Source organism: Canis aureus, chromosome 8 (genome assembly GCF_053574225.1).
Source record: "Canis aureus isolate CA01 chromosome 8, VMU_Caureus_v.1.0, whole genome shotgun sequence".
Classification (NCBI taxonomy): domain Eukaryota; kingdom Metazoa; phylum Chordata; class Mammalia; order Carnivora; family Canidae; genus Canis; species Canis aureus.
In genome coordinates, this window is record NC_135618.1 from 64,449,486 (window position 1) to 64,466,519 (window position 17,034).

General features: G+C 49.0%; 1 protein-coding gene across 13 annotated transcripts in view; it reads left to right on the plus strand.

The window, feature by feature from the left end:
• SDK1 (sidekick cell adhesion molecule 1) overlaps positions 1–17,034 on the plus strand; it is an 894,112-nt gene that overhangs the window by 639,912 nt on the left and 237,166 nt on the right. For all 13 annotated transcript variants that reach the window (XM_077907645.1, XM_077907637.1, XM_077907636.1 and 10 more), the window contains 2 exons: positions 8,328–8,439; positions 9,155–9,345. In XM_077907645.1, the coding sequence (XP_077763771.1) occupies positions 8,328–8,439; positions 9,155–9,345 (303 nt within the window). The remainder of the gene's footprint in view (positions 1–8,327; positions 8,440–9,154; positions 9,346–17,034) is intronic.

Below are 17,034 nucleotides of genomic sequence, written 5' to 3' on the forward strand. Positions count from 1 at the left end.
CCTAACTTGCCCATGTCCTCACCCCCAATCCTTCTCTCTTCCAAGTTTTCACCCGAGTCGCTCTGCCATCCACCCAGACCACTCCAGCCAGCAACCTGGAGCCCTCCTGTGCATAAACCAGCTGCCTCTACCTCCTCCCTGTGTCATCCCTCCATCTCTTACTCATTATAGCCCCCTTCTTAGGGTCCTCTGGTGACAATTCCATTCCTTACTGGATTGAGTCCGCGGGTCGTGTGGACCCTGATCACGCCACACTTAGACCCACTTCCCCTTGACCTCCAGAAGGACTTGCACTTTTCCACATAGGCTGGATGGGTTTCCCCCTTCTTTGTTTCCTGTTCCTGTTCCTTTCCTTTCTCCTCCCCCTGATGAGTGCCTATCCATTTTCCAAAGACATGGCTTAGGCTTTCCTCATTCCCCTGGAAGAGTTAAGCTCCCCACCACACACCCACCAGGTCCTGCTATGCCCCTCCCTGTTCCTCTTCTAGCCCAACAACCTGTTGATACTCTGTTTACGGGACATCTTCCTCTGCTAAACACACCTCCTTGATGACACTGACCTTGTGCCATTAAAACTTGGAATCCCCAGTGCTAGTGGAGTGCGTGGTTGCAGTGCACTTGAAATAGGGCATTGTTACTGTTGCTGTGATGCTCTGTAGTGGTCATATAGCCGTAATGCTCTGCTGTGATGCTCTGTAGCATTGTCCTGAACCGGTGATGCTCTGCTGATGGTAACCAACCCTGTTCTATTTGGATAAGACTTAATTCTCCATTTAACAAGTACTTGCCAAACGGCTGTTAAGGCCAAGGCACACTGTTTCATACCAAGATGAATGGTGCATTTGTCCCTCATTCCAAAGGGTGGACAGGCCTATAGGCACCTGGGTGGCTCAGGTTGTCAAGTGTCTGCTCAGGTCATGATCTTGGTTCTGGGATCAAGCCCTGGGTCAAGCTTCCTTCTCAGCGGGGAGTCTTTTTCTCTCTCTCCCTGTGCCTCTCTTCCTGTTCATGGTCTTTCTCTCAAATAAATAAAATCTCTAAAAAATTTTTTTCAAAGGTAGATAGACCTACCAGCGCATCGTGATGTTGCAGTGAGCTGAGAACCATGTGCCAGAGGAGCCAGGGCACCTATGGTGCTGGCTCGGGAGAGGCCACTGTTGCTCTGTCCAAATAGCCAGTTGCCTGAATTTTAAAGCATTTCTGTAACTGTTATGTCATCTGCTCAGCACAACCCATATATGTTATTATTAATAGTATTGAACAAAGATTAAAAAAAGAAAAGCTAAAGATTGATTGCTCAATACTGAGAGCCTTCATTGTCTTTTACTCCCTGGTTTGTTTTCAACCCTATTTTCTCTTTTGTTCCTACAAATTTGGGGGCCAGTTGTTTTTGGAGCAGGAAGCTTTTGAGGTTTCAAATAGTCCTGTAGATTGCATTACCTGCCAGCTTCTTGATGAGATCCTATTTTCACAGAAATAAAAACCCTGTAGCTGTAGACATACTAAGAATCGAAGAGCCAGAGTTTCCTTCTAATCTTAGAAAGTGTGGCAGCTGTCATACTAACATTTTTTCCACTAACAAAGGCGTCTCTCATAGAAGAAGTCTACTTGTATGTCAGAAGGGCGCGTGGCTTGCTCATCTTGCACATGTTTATGTGGCAATTGTGCCTGGGTTTTGTATCTCAGGGCAAATGTGACTCAGCACCTTTAGGTTGAGGGCAGCGTTCGACCTCATTATTTTCTGGTGTGGCCCGGAGAAGATTGGGGTGGCATGCAGGGAGCCGAGCCTACAGCCTCAGCCCTGTTGGAGCTGGCTGCTGCAAAGCTTTCCTGAGGCGTATTTGCCAGGGGCACCCACCTATGAATCAGGAAACTCAAGACAGTGATGCTATAGAGGAAACCCAAACATGAGATCCGCTTTCTCAGATGTCCTAGAAAATCCCACTGCTTTCAGGCACAGGCTCTTTCCTGAAAGAGACAAGTCTGTATTTTTTAAGGAGATGTTGATATGTTTGTAAGAAGAGGGTGGGGAAATGTGCCTGTGCTGAGGATCCAAGTGTAGGCTGTGCCTCTGTGCTGAGAATGGGGCTGCAGGGTGTTCATCTTACGCCCGTGGTGGGAAGAGCAAGGACAGGGCCCCGTGGGGAGGACAGCACTGGCAAAACAGACAGAGGCAGCCGGGGCACAGAGCTGGGGGGTGGGATGAGGGCTTCCTTCTCAATCCCACCATAGTGCTGTTAGCCTCCAGGTTCACACAGTGCCTTCTGGGCTCCTTGCGCATCCCTATGGACATGCAGATGCCTACCCTCCCTGGTAATGGCCCTGCAAAATGCCTGTCATTTGACAAATACTCTGAGAAGTTCAGTGCCTTGTTCCCAATGAGGAGCTGTGGTGGCATTTCCAGGTTGATTGGATTCAAAACTGTTTTCGTCATAATTGTGCCTTTCAGGTGCTGGGCACGTGGGAACCTCGTCACGGATAGTTGGGGGCAGGGAGAGAAGCTTGCAGTGAGAAGGACCAAGGGATTAGGGGCGCAGGGCAAGGGGAGCCTGATGGAGTCTGTTCCCAGGGACTGGGCCAGCACCCCACGTCACTATGTCTACGTGTCCAACAGAACAGCTTGAGAAGAAGGGGCTGACGGTCAACAGCAAGCACATCATCACTGCGTGTTCTCCTCACAGTGGAATGCAAGGAAATAGGAAGCAAGGAAGTCACAGTTATGGGGACAGTTCCGGGGCGGGGGGGATGGGTTGGGGGAGACCAGCTGCATGTCCGAGCGTGTTAGGCTCCGAGGTAAGTGGCACACCCTGCTTTGGGCCTCGGGCCGTTCCAGGCTCTGCCCAGTAAGGACGGAGCTGGGCCTAGAGAGGCTCAGGAAGCCGCGTGCCCAGACCGATGCTGGATGTCATTCATTAGTCTGGTGTGCCCTGCTGGGCCCGAACCCGTGGGGGCGGCGTTCCCGGGCAGCTGTCTGAATGGGGTCATCCGGGCTTGCCCGCAGGCTGCAGTGCTTGGGACAAGGAAGAGTGCCCAGGTGGACGTTGAGACCCCAGTTAGGAGAGTCTATCTAGTTATCACTCCACAGCAGAAGGCTTGCTTTCTTTCCTTTACTTTTTCTTTTCCTTTTTCTGTTGTTTTTTTTTTTTTTTTTTTTTTTTTTACTCTAAAGGAAGAATTTTTATTCATTTTTATTCCTGCCCATATCACTGACCAGGGGTATGACCTAGAACCAGTGGTTCTCAACCGGGCACAGTTTTGCTACGCAGTGGACATTTGGCGATGCCTACATACTTTTTTTTTTTTTTTTAACATTACATCCTCAGATCTTCTTTATCTTATAAATGAAAGTTTGTCCCTTTTGACTACCTTTACTGGTTTCTCCTCCTCCCTGCTTCTGGCAACCACCTGTCTGTTCTGTTTCTAGGAGTTCCACATTTATAGATTCCTTATGTAGGTGAGATCATACAATATTTATCTTTCTCGGACTCATCTCACTTAGTACAAGGCCCTCAAAGTTCATCTATGTTGTACCAAATGACAAGATTTCCTTCTTTCTCATGGCTGAATTATATTTCATAAATGCACCACATTTTCTTTAGCTATTTAGCTACAGACAGACACACAGTTCATTTCCATGTCTTGGCTGTTGTGAATGATGCTGCCTTGAACATGGGCGTGCAGACATCTCTTTGAGTTAGTGATTTCTTTTCCTTTGGGTTCATACCCAGAAATGGATTGCTAGATCATATGGTAGTTGTATTTTTAATCTTTTGAGGAATGGGCAGAGGTGGTGTTGAAAACAAGACACAAAATGAACTTTGGGAGCAGAAAGGTAAAACCCAAGTGTGAAGGAGTACACTGGGGTCGCTGCTGACCCTAGAGATCAGTAGGCATCTCATTCCATCCAATACATCCAAAACCCAGTTCCTGAACTGCTTCCCAAAAGTCCACCCGCCTGGTCTTTCCCCCTTAGAAATGGCATCTTCTCTCTCCACAGCTCCTCTTCCACAGACATCCCCATATCCAATCATCAACAAGCTCTGACTCTGCCCTTGAAAAATGCCCCAAACCTAGTTCCACCTCCAGCATACAGTCTCTGTTCCTGGCTGACCTCTCTTGCCCTCCTTGTCCCTGCAATGGATTCCAGAGTTTGATTCTTAAAACTGACATCATATCACCCTCTGCCCCAAACGTTCCAGTACCTTCCCATCCACCCTTAGGATATTGCCCAGAAGTCTCCCCAGGTACTTGGCTTTCCCTGAGCTGACCCCTCCCATCATCACACCTCGCCCCACATCTCCCCTTGCCCTCTGGGCTCCAGCCTGCAACCCCCAGCAGCCCCTCCAGCACTCCGAGCTGCTGTACAGTGAGGGCTCTGCAGCGCTGTGTCCCCTGCCTGGAATGCCCTCTGCTTGGGCATCCCAGAGATAGCTAGGTTTCCTCCTCACTCCCCACCACTCCTGGGTTCCTGATCCCCCGTCTCTCTCCCCATAAAGCAGCACAGCAGGGCGTCTGCCATTTATCCTCCTTCATCTGTAGCAGTTCTGCAGCTTAGGAGTTCAGGCAAACTTTGAACCTTTTTGTTGTTGTTTGAGAGATTTGATATTCTTTAAATGTACTTTTAATTAAATGCAACCTAGACAGCTTCTCCCTACTCAGCTCTCCAGCGATTAAGGGGTTTGAGCCGGGGGATTGACTAGGATTAGGTGCTGTTTCCGGGCTCAAATGCTGTGTTCCCGCAACTACAAAGAGGCCTCCACTGAAGCTGCCTGGGGTCCATTTGCTGCTGACCTCTGCAGAAAGCCTCTTCTGATTCCACATCTTCACTTCCAAGCACCTAAAACCAGCCTAGGACGTGTTCTGGTGAAAAACTATAGTAAAGTCTCAAGGAAATGGTTGGGGGAAGGAGCATTCTAGTTAATTTAATTTTTGGTTAACTGAGCACCATCCAAGTCTCTATTAGGAGCAGACATCATTATGGGAAAAGAAGTTGACAAATTTCGGATGGAGACTTTCCTTTATTTAAGCCCTTTCTCTGCCATTTGAATTCATGTGACACTCAATTTTCTCGTCTGTAAAAGGGGAGCAGTAATAGCTCTCTTGTCTTGTTGTTAGATTGAACGTTCGCAGTCATTTATTTAGTAGGAGGTGTGGTGACTACGCGGGAGCTTTGGAAAAGTGCATTCCCCTCCCGCTTCCTTCTGTTTTCATTCTTCTCGGAAATAATTCTTAATACACTGGCATATAGCGTTTAAACCATGTTGTGTTAATGTAGACCATTGAGGGAAGGGGTTATATCCCTGGTGGAGGAGGGAGCAGTGACTCATTATTGTGGAATATTTATGAAATATTTATGAAAAAATAACCAATCATTAAGGATTTTGAGTGCTTTTGTATCTCGGTGCTATGGAAGAGCAGAAATAAAGAGGTTGTTTTATTCTTTTTGAAATGCCTAGATATTCTTCTTTACATCTCTCTTCTAAAAATTGAATGTGGGGGGAAAAATGGGTAGATAAGTCAGCATGGCAGGTTCAAAATGGCAGATAAAGCACCTCTATTACCGCCTCTCACTGAAAAAAAGAAAAAAAAAACCTCTGAAAAGCGGTAAAGGAAAAAGAGACTGAGGAGCATAATGACAAGGAGACAGGACGGATTCACAGATGGCAGGTGAAACCAGTTTCTGGAGAACTGCTCAAGGAGGAAGGAGTGGGGGCCATGGGGGCAGAGGTACATGCCTGGGGACAGCTGGAGTGGGCTGGGCCATGGAGGGGCCAGTTATGACCTGGAGCTGGAGATGGAGGGAAGAGTTAATAGTTTGTCTCTAGACCGATCTACTTCCTACCCCGCTACTGTATGCAGCCACTCAATAGGACAGGCAGAGGGACTCATAGGTCAGGGTCTCCTCCACTGAAGATGAATGACCCAGAGGACAGACCCCTGCATCTGAGACCCAGGGTCTCTTCAGAATAACAGTGAATCTCCCACATGACCGAAGCTTCCAGGTGACAAGTGAAGTGGTCATGCAGGGGCAGGTGCATTTTGAAGCCTCTCTGTGCTGGTCTGTTTCACCCATGTGCTCATGCAAATTCAATTGAAATTTAAATGCTTCAGAAGAGTGCCCCCAACATGGTGTCCTGTCATGAGCAATGTCTCTGCTGTTGGGAGATCTGCTTTCTGGGCACTTAGGTAAAATTTTACTTAAAAGTTGTGACAGCAGTGTCAATAGCAAATGCATGGCTTTGCTCCCAGGAGTCAAGATCACCTCGCCACCAGTATCATACATACTCCACCTAGGAGCAACCATGTGTTAATCTGCACCTCCTACCCCTACTTTTCCAACAAGTGTCCTGTGCCCTGATTCAAATCCAAGTCGTCAGTGGACTTGTCCTGCCGACCCCACTGGGAGGCGCCTGGGGAATATTGTGTGATTTAAATACCACTTGCTGTGTCTGAAGCCTAACGAAGGACTGCTCCATCTGCTGGTGTAGCTGGCACCCACGACAGGATGGCACTGCCCTGTCCCCTGCACCCCTGAGGGCCCTCAAGCTCAGCCCTGGCATTGCTCTGCATGGCATGCCATCTCCCAGGGTCCACGTGCGCCAGGGCCTGTCCTCCCTCCCCAGGCGGTGACAAGTGCTGAGCACGGGCTTCCTTTTCTGCCACTGTGGCTGAGTGGTGATTAATGCCAAATTAGCACCTTGCTCAGTGACCTTTGAGCATTCGCTGCTGCTCTCCTTCACTTCACATAACTATTTGCAAATATTAGCTTCTCAGGTCATTTCTCCTCATCAGCAACTTTCACAGATGACAGGCAGATTGTTAATCTGATTGGCAGTCAGCCTCTGTCCTTTGCCCCATCCTGAAAGTATCTGCACTCGGGCATCTCCCAAGGAATCCAACAAGCATCTCAGCGGCCTCTAGGACATTGGTAGCAGAGAGCATCAGAAGGAGGTTTTCAGGTCCTGCTGGGCTCGCCTTGGAGGCAGAGAGGCTGGGGAGGCCCAGACTCGTGGAAACTGGTCTCTATCCACGTAATCAGTGTATAGGTTAAAAAATTAATGTGTTAGCTCTGCTCACATCAAGCTTTTTTTTTTTTTAATTCACATGAACCTTTATATTTTTTTAAAAGATTTTACTTATTTGTTCATGAGAGACACACAGAGAGAGGCAGAGACATAGGCAGAAAGAGAAGCAGGGTCCCATAGGGAGCCTAGTATGGGACTCAATTCCAGGACCCAGAGATCATGACCTGAGCCAAAGGCAGATGCTCAACCACTGAGCCACCCAGAAGCTCCCATGTGAACCTTTAAATAAAAAAATCACATATTACTTAAGCAGTGAAGCCAGAACACAGACAGGGCCAGTTCTTGTTTTCCCTGCTGTGCTCACTTAGCAGCACTAACCCCACTGCAGCTCCTGGCAAGAGCCTCACTGCCAGAGCTGTCCCCAGCGCTAGGCACAGGGGCACAGCTCTCCAGTGCCAGGTACTAGATGAAGCATTTCACGTTTGTGGGACCTAAATTTATTTTTATTTCCAGTCTCTGCCTTCTCTACCATTTATTGAAATCCCTGGTCCAAAAATGTTTGATCAGTCTTCATAAACAACAATCAAGTGGGCTGTGGGTAGTTTAATTTTGATATTACATGTATTTTAGAGAAAAGTAGTAAAAACATGTTATATTTTTTTCTCCCTTGTCACCAGAAGTACGAGCTAAATTATTTATAATTTGATACACAAAAAACAGAGTGGATTCAGGATATTTACTTTTCAGAGAAGAAAAAGGGATTGAAAGTACACAGGACAGAAAACTTTGTTGATTGAATCTGTTTGCTCCAGGGAGTCAAATTTGGGCCCAAGTGAGAAAGCTGGCCACTTTCTAACAGCACACGTGCCCGGCAGAGGGCCTGATACATGGAATATTTGTGGAATTGAGCAGATTTGAAAATAGTGGGTGGACTAGGTAACTCAATAAGCAAGGTCTTAAGTCAATAAAAAAAATAAAGTCAGCAAGCATTTTGGAAAATGCTCACCACTTTAAAGCCCTTATGCACACAAGGTAAAGGTGTCAATGTAAGGCTCTGGTTCCCTTCATTTCCAGTCATAATATTTGCTTATAGGCTGTGGACTCCACTGCAGACTCCTACAGTCTGATGAAGACCAGTGACAGTGACCACACCTAAGGGCTCCCACAAATGGTTGGGGTGGGGTTGGGACATTCGGGTGTCCTATCAGAGTGGCTTGACATGATCCCACATTTGTTATGTGCCAGTCTTCACATCTTCCATACTTAGGAGAGTCCCGTGGACTTTTGCTTTCTCTGCCATAGGAGATGTTGGCACACCCGAAACCATGGCTCCCGTCATTGTGGTCCCCCCTGGCAACAGAAGCGTGGTGGCTGGGTCCAGCGAGATCACCTTGGAATGCATAGCCAATGCCAGGTATGTGGTTAGTCATCCCCTGAGGATATGAATCCATTATTACTGTAATGAGATGACTCTGGTGGAAAGACACATCACCATGTGCTTCCCCTCTAGCAGTGGTGGTCTGGTTGGTCCACCAAGTCTACATGAACAACATGCATGGGAAGATGGGGAACTGAATCTCCAAGCCTGGTATCCCAGTACTTACGTTGAATGTACCATTTATACTGGAAAGCCCTGCTTTCAGTTTAGCTGTGGGTGCTGGCAGAGGGCCTCTGGGAGTCCAGCTGAATTCAAGCCAGGAGTTCAATCCCATGGATACAAAGGAAAGAGTTAATCCCTCTTCTCTTCTGCAGTCCTGGGTGTTCTTGGCCCAGTGAGTGGTCTCTCCAGAATACCATTCCCGTCATTGTGCCTCCCATGTAGCCAGGTCCCCTAATAGTATTTATTTTAAACATTCTTTTCCTGAGCAAATGGAATCATTAGCACTTATGGTCCATTGCTGCTGCAATTAGCTATCCTTGCTCAATAGCCCTTGAGCAGAATGTATTGTTGATGCATGCCGTAAGGGAGTCAGGCCGTATCGGGATTGATTTTTAAATGTCCATTGTTCAACCCGCCATGGTTCCTGGTAGAATTAGCTTTGTCAAGCTTGTGCTGAGGGCCTGAAATTATTATTATTGCCATCTGCATGATTCACCATCTTTGTCACTAATGCCCTGCGTCCTCCCAGGCCCATCCAAGAGCTGCATGTAAACTGGAAGAGGAACGGAGTGAGGATCAGTGGTGGGCTCCACAGCTTTGGGAGGCGCCTCACCATCAGCAACCCGACGTCTGCAGACACTGGGCTGTACGTCTGCGAGGCAACGCTGAGTGGGAGCACCTTCGACGCAGCCACAGCAAAAGCCTTTCTGTCTATCATAGGTAATGCTGGGCGGCAGACGGCACACAGTCCCTGGGGAGCAGCCCACACGGTGCTGCCTCAGAAGCAGCCTGGGAACATCTGTGCCTCACCTGCTCCCTTTGTAACTCAGAAAATGAGGGTGAAGTGGAGACTACCTTCCAGATTCACCCCATTCTTCTTTTTCCAAGTATATAAGCCCGCTAGACCCAAAGCACTGATGTTCTAAATGCTTCCAAGAAATGTTATTCTGGATACTAATGATCACCAAGCTTGGGGAGTGGTGTAGCAATGTCCTTGTCACATATATCCCCTTCTTGTACTGGCCTATTTGCCACTAAGCTTCTCTGTAGCCCTCACGGGGCTGTTAGAGTCAGTTTTCAGAGATTATCCTATTACTGGTAGTTTTTGACCCAGAAACAAAACAAAACAAAACAAAACCTTTGGAATACTAGCTTCTATTAAATTAAAAGGTGAGAATAGAGCTGCTTCCCAGGACATGTGTGAAGGGTCCAGGGAGAGCAAGAAGATGAGATTGGGCACACAGGACTCGCTCTAGACACTGGAACATGTCCATGTTCAGGGTGAGTGTGTTGTACGGTGGCTAAGGGGATCCTCAGTGTGCTTTCAGATTATGGTAAGATTACATTACATTGTGAAGCAAGTGCCTTTATTTCTCATGCTTCTTCAGCCTCTGTAATACCTTTAGTCTTATTAAGTAGCTGTGGTCACTATCGCCGTGACCCATCCAGCAGGGTGGTGGCCGCTGCAGATAAGAGGTGCCATGGCAGCTGACCCCAGGAAGCAGAATCTTTGCCTCTTCTCTCCTTTTCAGGAAGAAGGGAAAAGGATGAGAAAGGTCAAATCAGCAAGGAGCCCTGGGGAGACCAGTGGCTCCTCACATGACATATTTTGCGGTTTGCCACTTTACCAACTAAAAAAGAATAAAAGCTTGTATTTTCCTATGAAATGAGCAAGAGTATCAAAAAATACTGCATAAAAGGCAGTTTGCCTTGCATGCATCACTCCTTTCAATCATGAAAGGAGTGGCCTGAAAACAACTCTACCAAATACACACAAGCCTGTCGGTCCCTCTGAATGAAGCACAAAAATCTTTAAAGTATCAGGAGAACAGGCCTTGAGTCACACGTCGTGGCTAACTCCGCATGAGGGGACTGAACCCGTTTTCTTGCTGCCTCTCTCATTGTACTTCCACATGGAGGGCAACACCAAGGTCCAATTCCCTGTGAAGACTTTCCCATGACGGCCCTTCCATAGCGACATGAGCACAGCACATTATAGATTGAACCAAAATTAAAATGTGTGACATGTCAATCTCCAGGAGACAGGACTAGATTGTCTTAAAACATCGTAAGGTAATTTAAACAAGAGAAGAAATCTATCTTCCCGTAAACTAGAACATTTGTTTCCATCATACTTCCGTTTAGAAATATTTGAATCTATGTTATGAGCTTTGGTTTTGCACTTACAACTGAATTCTGAAGCAGACTGTTCATTGCTCTGTGTCCCAGCTTTGAAAGGTACACAACTCTATGTCTTTATGATGTTGATTTACATTCCCTCTTATTTACAAGGATGTGCTCTGACAGGTAGGATTTTGTGGTGGAATCATCTGGGAAGAGCCCTGAGAGCACCTCTGTGAATCCCGAGTGGCGGTCTGGGAGAGAGGGTCCCCTGCACGCTATGAGGCCGGGCAGGGAGCTGTCCCCGCAAGCAGGCGGATGTCAGAAGGCGGAAACACGCTGCCTTTCAGTTACTTTCATCTCAGCTGACGAGACAAGACAGGGCAGTGGCGGCTGTTTCTTCCACCTGTCAACTCTTCTGGCATCTTGCTTAATTTCCAAGGCCTGAACAGGAGCACAGGCAGCGTCATCCCGCGGGCAGTCCTGGTGGCTGTCCATGCAGCAGGGGGCACAGGCCTCCTGGGTCCACGTTCCCCTCTGTCTCTGCTCCACTCCGGCCTGCTGCTATTTCTGGGCTCTTTGCCCTGCTGTCCACCTGCTCCCTGAAAGCCCCCGACTCCCTGCGCCACTCAACACCCCACGTGCTGAGGCAGACACCTGACGGGCCCCCTTCCCCTCCTGGCTTCAACTCCTGGCACCACCATTCCCTCCTCATACCCCCATCTGGCCACTGGAGCCAGATGGGTTGGAAGAACTGGCTCTAATGGACAGGTGGATAAATAGCGGCGCTCTCTCCCTGCTGTGATGAGATGCAATCTGGAGGTTGTGCTCCCCCTGGCTTCTAGTGTCCCCAGTAGATGAGCTGACTTGGTCGCATGCTCATGTCAGCTCACCTCCCTCTCCTGGTGGTGTTTCTATCACCTATCAGATAAACCAGGGGCAGCGAACCTTGTCTTCCTGTCTGCTTCTTGGAGAGGCCAACCCAAGGCTCTGAGTGTCATCCATCAGACTCTGAGCATCCGTGCATGCCTGTGCTTGAGATGAATGCCTTTCCGCCCCAGGACTCACCTTACCTGGTTGGTGAATCTGTCTGTCCTTCAGCACTTCTCCCAGCTGTTGCCCTGCTCTCAGCTGTGCTCCGGAGCATGTGGGCACCCTGGGGGTCAGCCACACACCGTATGTGATGGGCTGGGCTGTGGGGACACACTTGGGCTCAGACTCTCTCAGCACCACTCACGGACTCAAACGAGTTCCTCTGCCTCTGTTGGCCTCAGTTTCTACAACTATAAACTGTAGACGAGGTAGGAAATGAGACTGGTTCATACTGTGGACAGTAAAAGTAGTTTGGGCCACAGAAGCACAGAAATGGCAGCTTTATTAGTTCTTGGTAGTTATATCACCTGTGGCATTGAATTAGTTGTTTACCAACAATTAGTTGACACACATTTTCCACCTTTACTGTACCTGAAATCAGGATGTGTCTCACAATCCCTGGAAGCCTTTTTTCTCAGGGATAAGTAAAAGGACAATGGCTTTTACCCACAACTGCAACATCTCAGATTCAGTGAGAAGCAGCGTGTATGTCTTCCCGTCCAGACTCACAAATGACATTGTCTCCTGTCACTGCTGTTCACACACTTACCTGCTTCTGTGAGTGGCCGCATCCCCACGCACTGGCTCCCCACCCCCCACCCCCAACAGCGCACTCAGACACACATCAGGGTGAGTCTCTGTGTGTCTCGGTCAGTTCTGGTTTGCATACACAGATCATTCAGGAGTTACAGTACCATAACTATCAAAAAATCACAGATTATGTGTATCATCTCCTGGCTGATAGGAATACCACAATCAAGAAGTATATCTATTCCAGAAGGTCTTCTAGAGCTGAGACTGAGCTACCCTTTAGTGTTTGGATCCCAACATAAAATGCTTCCCTTCCTTCCTTCCTTCCTCCCCTCCTTCTCTTCCTTCCTTTCCCACTACTACTCCTTGGGTCTACATCTTCTACACTGTGTGTAGCCGTGGCCCCCACATCAAGGACTCTGGTGTGGAAAGCAGGCTGTCACAAGGTGCTTATGGCAGCACAGAGGGCACGCCAATGGTGGGAAGGGGCACCTGACCTCGTGCACCAAGTACCAGGGGCGGAAGCCCTCTGGGAATCTGAGCATGTGGCCAGAACAGAGCCCTGTGGTGGCCAAACCCTCTACTCCTGTCTTATAACCCATTTGTGTTGGTTTGGATGAACTCAAAATGTCTTCTTCCCGCTTTTACATATGGCCTGCATGGGCAGTGCCCATGTTAATCATCAGTGCCCTGTCACAGCTGGAACTTACCTGTACAGCAGGTTAGGACCACATGAAGCCCAGAGGCAAACACCAGTGGTGCTTGGGTTGTCTGCTCTGAATACAGGATCGGCAGGCCAGCTGTGACCTTGTGGGACGGAGCAGGGTGCACTCGGTAGGGAGCCACAGGGGTGTGCCTTCATGTACCATCCGTCCTTCCCGGCTCCCTGGCTGTCTCTGCCCCTTGCTTATCTGCCAGCCATCTGTGGACCCCACGGTGTGTGCAGGACACTGCTAAAGTGCCAGCCTGGCAAGAGAGAATGAAGGGAGGATTTGCAAAGATGAATGGAACACACCTGCTCCCCTGGAGGGCTTCAAGGATTTAAGATCCTTGGTAATCTGTAGCTCTCCTTCTAGCAGATAGTTTTTAAGTATCTCCTTGGAGGGACACTTGGGTGGCTCAGTGGTTGAGCATCTGCCTTCAGCTCAGGTCATGATCCTGGAGACCCAGGATCGAGTCCCATGTCGGGCTCCTTGTGGGAAGCCAGCTTCTCCCTCTGTCTGTGTCCCTGCCTCTCTCTCTCTCTCTCTCTCTGTGTGTGTGTGTGTGTGTGTGTGTCTCTTAGGAATAAATAAATAAAATCTTAAAAAAAAAGTGTCTCCTCGAAAACTGTGCCAGGCACTCTCCGAGGAAGGCCCAGTGTGGAGGGGGCATCCTGTGCAAGGAAGCCGGGAGGACCCTGCCAAATAAGGAATTCTAGGGCTGATCTTGAAGGCCGACTCGGGATTTGCCAACAAGGCGAGTGTCTGCTGTGCAGGAGGCAGTGTGGCTGTGGGGCTGCTTGGGCCCCACAGTCCTGGGGGTGGGCTCCGTCAGTTTCTCTGCCATAGCCTGATGAATCCAGCGTCAAGCCTTTGGGATGACCACCTTCCTGGGGGCTTTCAGGGAGAATCCGCTTCCTGGTTTCCTCAGGATGGGCAGGATCCAGGGCATAGGATTGAGAGACTGGGTCCTCGCATCCTTCCTGGCTATTGGTTGGGGCCACTATCAGGTCTCAGAGGCGCCCTGCTCCCTGTGGCTTAGGCCACCTTCTCCACAGCCAGCAGCACCAGCCAGTTCTCATGCTGTGGATCTCTGAATTCCCTCCTTCATCTCCTCCTCCAGCGGCAGCAAGGCCACTGTTTTTAAAGGCTCTGGTGATGGGACTGGGCCTGCCCAGCAACCCATGACCACCTTTCCATTTTAAGATTGACACCCTTAGCCACACCTGCAGAGGCCATCTTGCCAGGTAGCAGGACGTGTTCACAGGTCCTGGTGACCAGGGAGGTGAACACCTGGAGGCCATTCTTCCCCTCCCAGTGGACCAAGATACCATGTGTGGCTGATGGTGACAAGTCAAGGACACACCCTGGGACGAGATGGTCATTCTGGAAAAGAATAGGGAGCATCCTTGGGTCTTGTGGTAAGTCCTACATGTGAGGCCTTTGGCAGGAGAGCATGAGGAATCCTTGGGACACATGGACCATTTGCCGTAGCTGCCTCCATGAGGCCATCATGAGTGCTGTAAGGCCCTGGCATTTGGGAGAATGGGGGAATTGACAGAGGCCCCAGGTTCAGGCATCCTGGAAGGCATCCCACCTCCTGTTCTAAGACTAGGACAGTGGAGCATGATCAGCATGGCTGGCTGCTTCTCAACACGGGATGGGAACGTTTTTCTGATGTCTTCATCTTGTTTCAAGAGGGGTAAAGGTGTGAGTTTCAATCCTCAGTTTTATTGGCTACAGTTGTGATAAATTTTTAAGTCTGGTGTGCACCGATGTTGGCAGTGTGCCCTTTCTAGAAAGGGTTGCTGCCAATTAGCTAAGACACACACTTCCCCCTCGGAGGTTAATTGGTTGCAAGAGTCTGTGCACAAGACAACTAATTCACGACACATTATTCAACCCATAGCCCTTTCATTGTGGATATGCCTGGTGTGCCCCCTACTTTTGTCCTTGCAGCTGACTACGTGTAAAAGTAGCTGTGGGTCAAGAGAAAAAAATCTTCTGAGTACCTGTTGAGTTACGTTGATATGAAGGGTCAGCAGTGAGAGAATTCATAACACATGGATGGTAGGAAAAGAAATAAAATCACCATCAGAAGCCACATGGGCCTTTCAGTACCTTGGCAGCTGTGCACCTACTCTGCTTCACTCACCCACCTGGAAAAGTTTCAGGAATGAGGCGGGAGCATTAGTGAATGAACAAACATGCTTTGCCCACGCCACTCCCGGCCTTCCTAGTTGTCAGCTACTAAAACCTCCCTGATCATTGGCTCCAGAGGAGAGAGATGGCACCTTGCAAGCGTTGGCAGGATGCCCTTCCAGACTGTGCCCAAGGAGCCTGGCGGCCCTGCAGTTGGTACTGCAGAGCATGTGGGGCAGGTGAGTTTGTGCCAGGCTCCCATGGTAACTGTCTAGGATGGGGAATAGCAGTGTTCACACGAGTGACCTTGGCCAGGCGTCTCATGTGTCCCTGCCCCAGAGCCTTGCCTCTGCTCAGCTCCAGCATGCTTCGGGCAACTGTGTGATGAGCACTCTTGTCTCTGACCCCACGCTAGGTTCCTCCCCAGGCACTTGGGGGAGCCTGGGTGGCACTGCAGAATAAGGAAGAGTGGCATCAGGACACTGGCCATGGTGCCAGATAGTATCTGTGCCCAGTGCCTGGGGGAAGGCCTTTTGGTCCTGGTGGTATTACCATTTATATGTGCTGGGTTTTGTTATCAAAGTGTACTTCCTCTGGGATGAATCCCAAGGGATTTGGGCCAAATGAAAATCAATTCAAAAGGTTACATACTGTGCATGATTCCATGCTTATATCATTCCTGAAATGATAGGATTACTGATGGAGAACAAATGAGTGGTTGCCAGAGGTGAAGGATGGGATGTTGGGGTGGCCATGGTCATAAAAGGGAAGTGTGTGAGACCCTCGGGTGATGGGCCCATTCTGCCTCTTGACTGTGGGTACATGGGCCCACGCACTGGTGACATTGCCTAGGGCCAAACCTGCACACACCCATGCGTGCCCACATATGCGTACAAGCAGAACCAGGGAGGTGAGAGTAGGGTAGGTCCCCTGTTTTGCTGTCAGTGTCTTGGGTGTGATGTTGGGCTGTAGTTTTGCAGGATGTCACCATTGAGGGAAATCAGAGGATGCCTAAGATCTCTATTATTTCTTACAACCGTGTGGGACTCTGCAATTATCTCAAAATAAAATGTTTAATTTAAAAAAGGACAACCGTAATTAGCCACGGGCAAATGTTGACTCTGTCACTTAGTCTTTTTTTTTTTTTCTTTTCCCTCACATCCCTTTCATCACACCATGGAGGTAGATATCGACTTTAGTATTCACTGATGAATATAGGGCATGACCCGCACACGAGGGCTGCGACAAGATGCAGCTCCTGTATAGTTGGAATATAAATTTTGCTGCTGTCATGATTATTAATGAAGGAAACATGGCTGAATGTGAACATGTGAGTGTGCAGTGGAGACCAGCTTGAAAAGAGACCATGAATCTTTGCAGTGTGTCTTTCAACCCAGTCCGCGCACACCCAAAACCCATTAGAGGGCTCTGCAGCCTCCTGGCGAGTATACAGCCCCAGCCTCAGGCAGACGACCTGAGTCCAAGTGACCCAGGTCATCGCAGACGGGGTGCCAAACTCCATCTCCATGGAGAAACCTCCAGCCTTCTCTCCTTCGTTGTGTCTTTGAAACACTAAGTGTTCATCGCTCTTTGCTCTCCTGTGTGTTCGACCCTGTTTTAAAGACCCGATCAGGGCAACCCAGGTGGCTCAGCGGTTTAGCCCCATTTTCAGCCCAGAGCATGATCCTGGAGACCTGGGATGGAGTCCCACGTCGGGTTCCCTGCATGGAGCCTGCTTCTCCCTCTGCCTGTGTCTCTGCCTCTCTCTCTCTCCTTTCTGTGTTTCTCATGAATAAATAAATAAAATCTTGAAAAAAAAAAA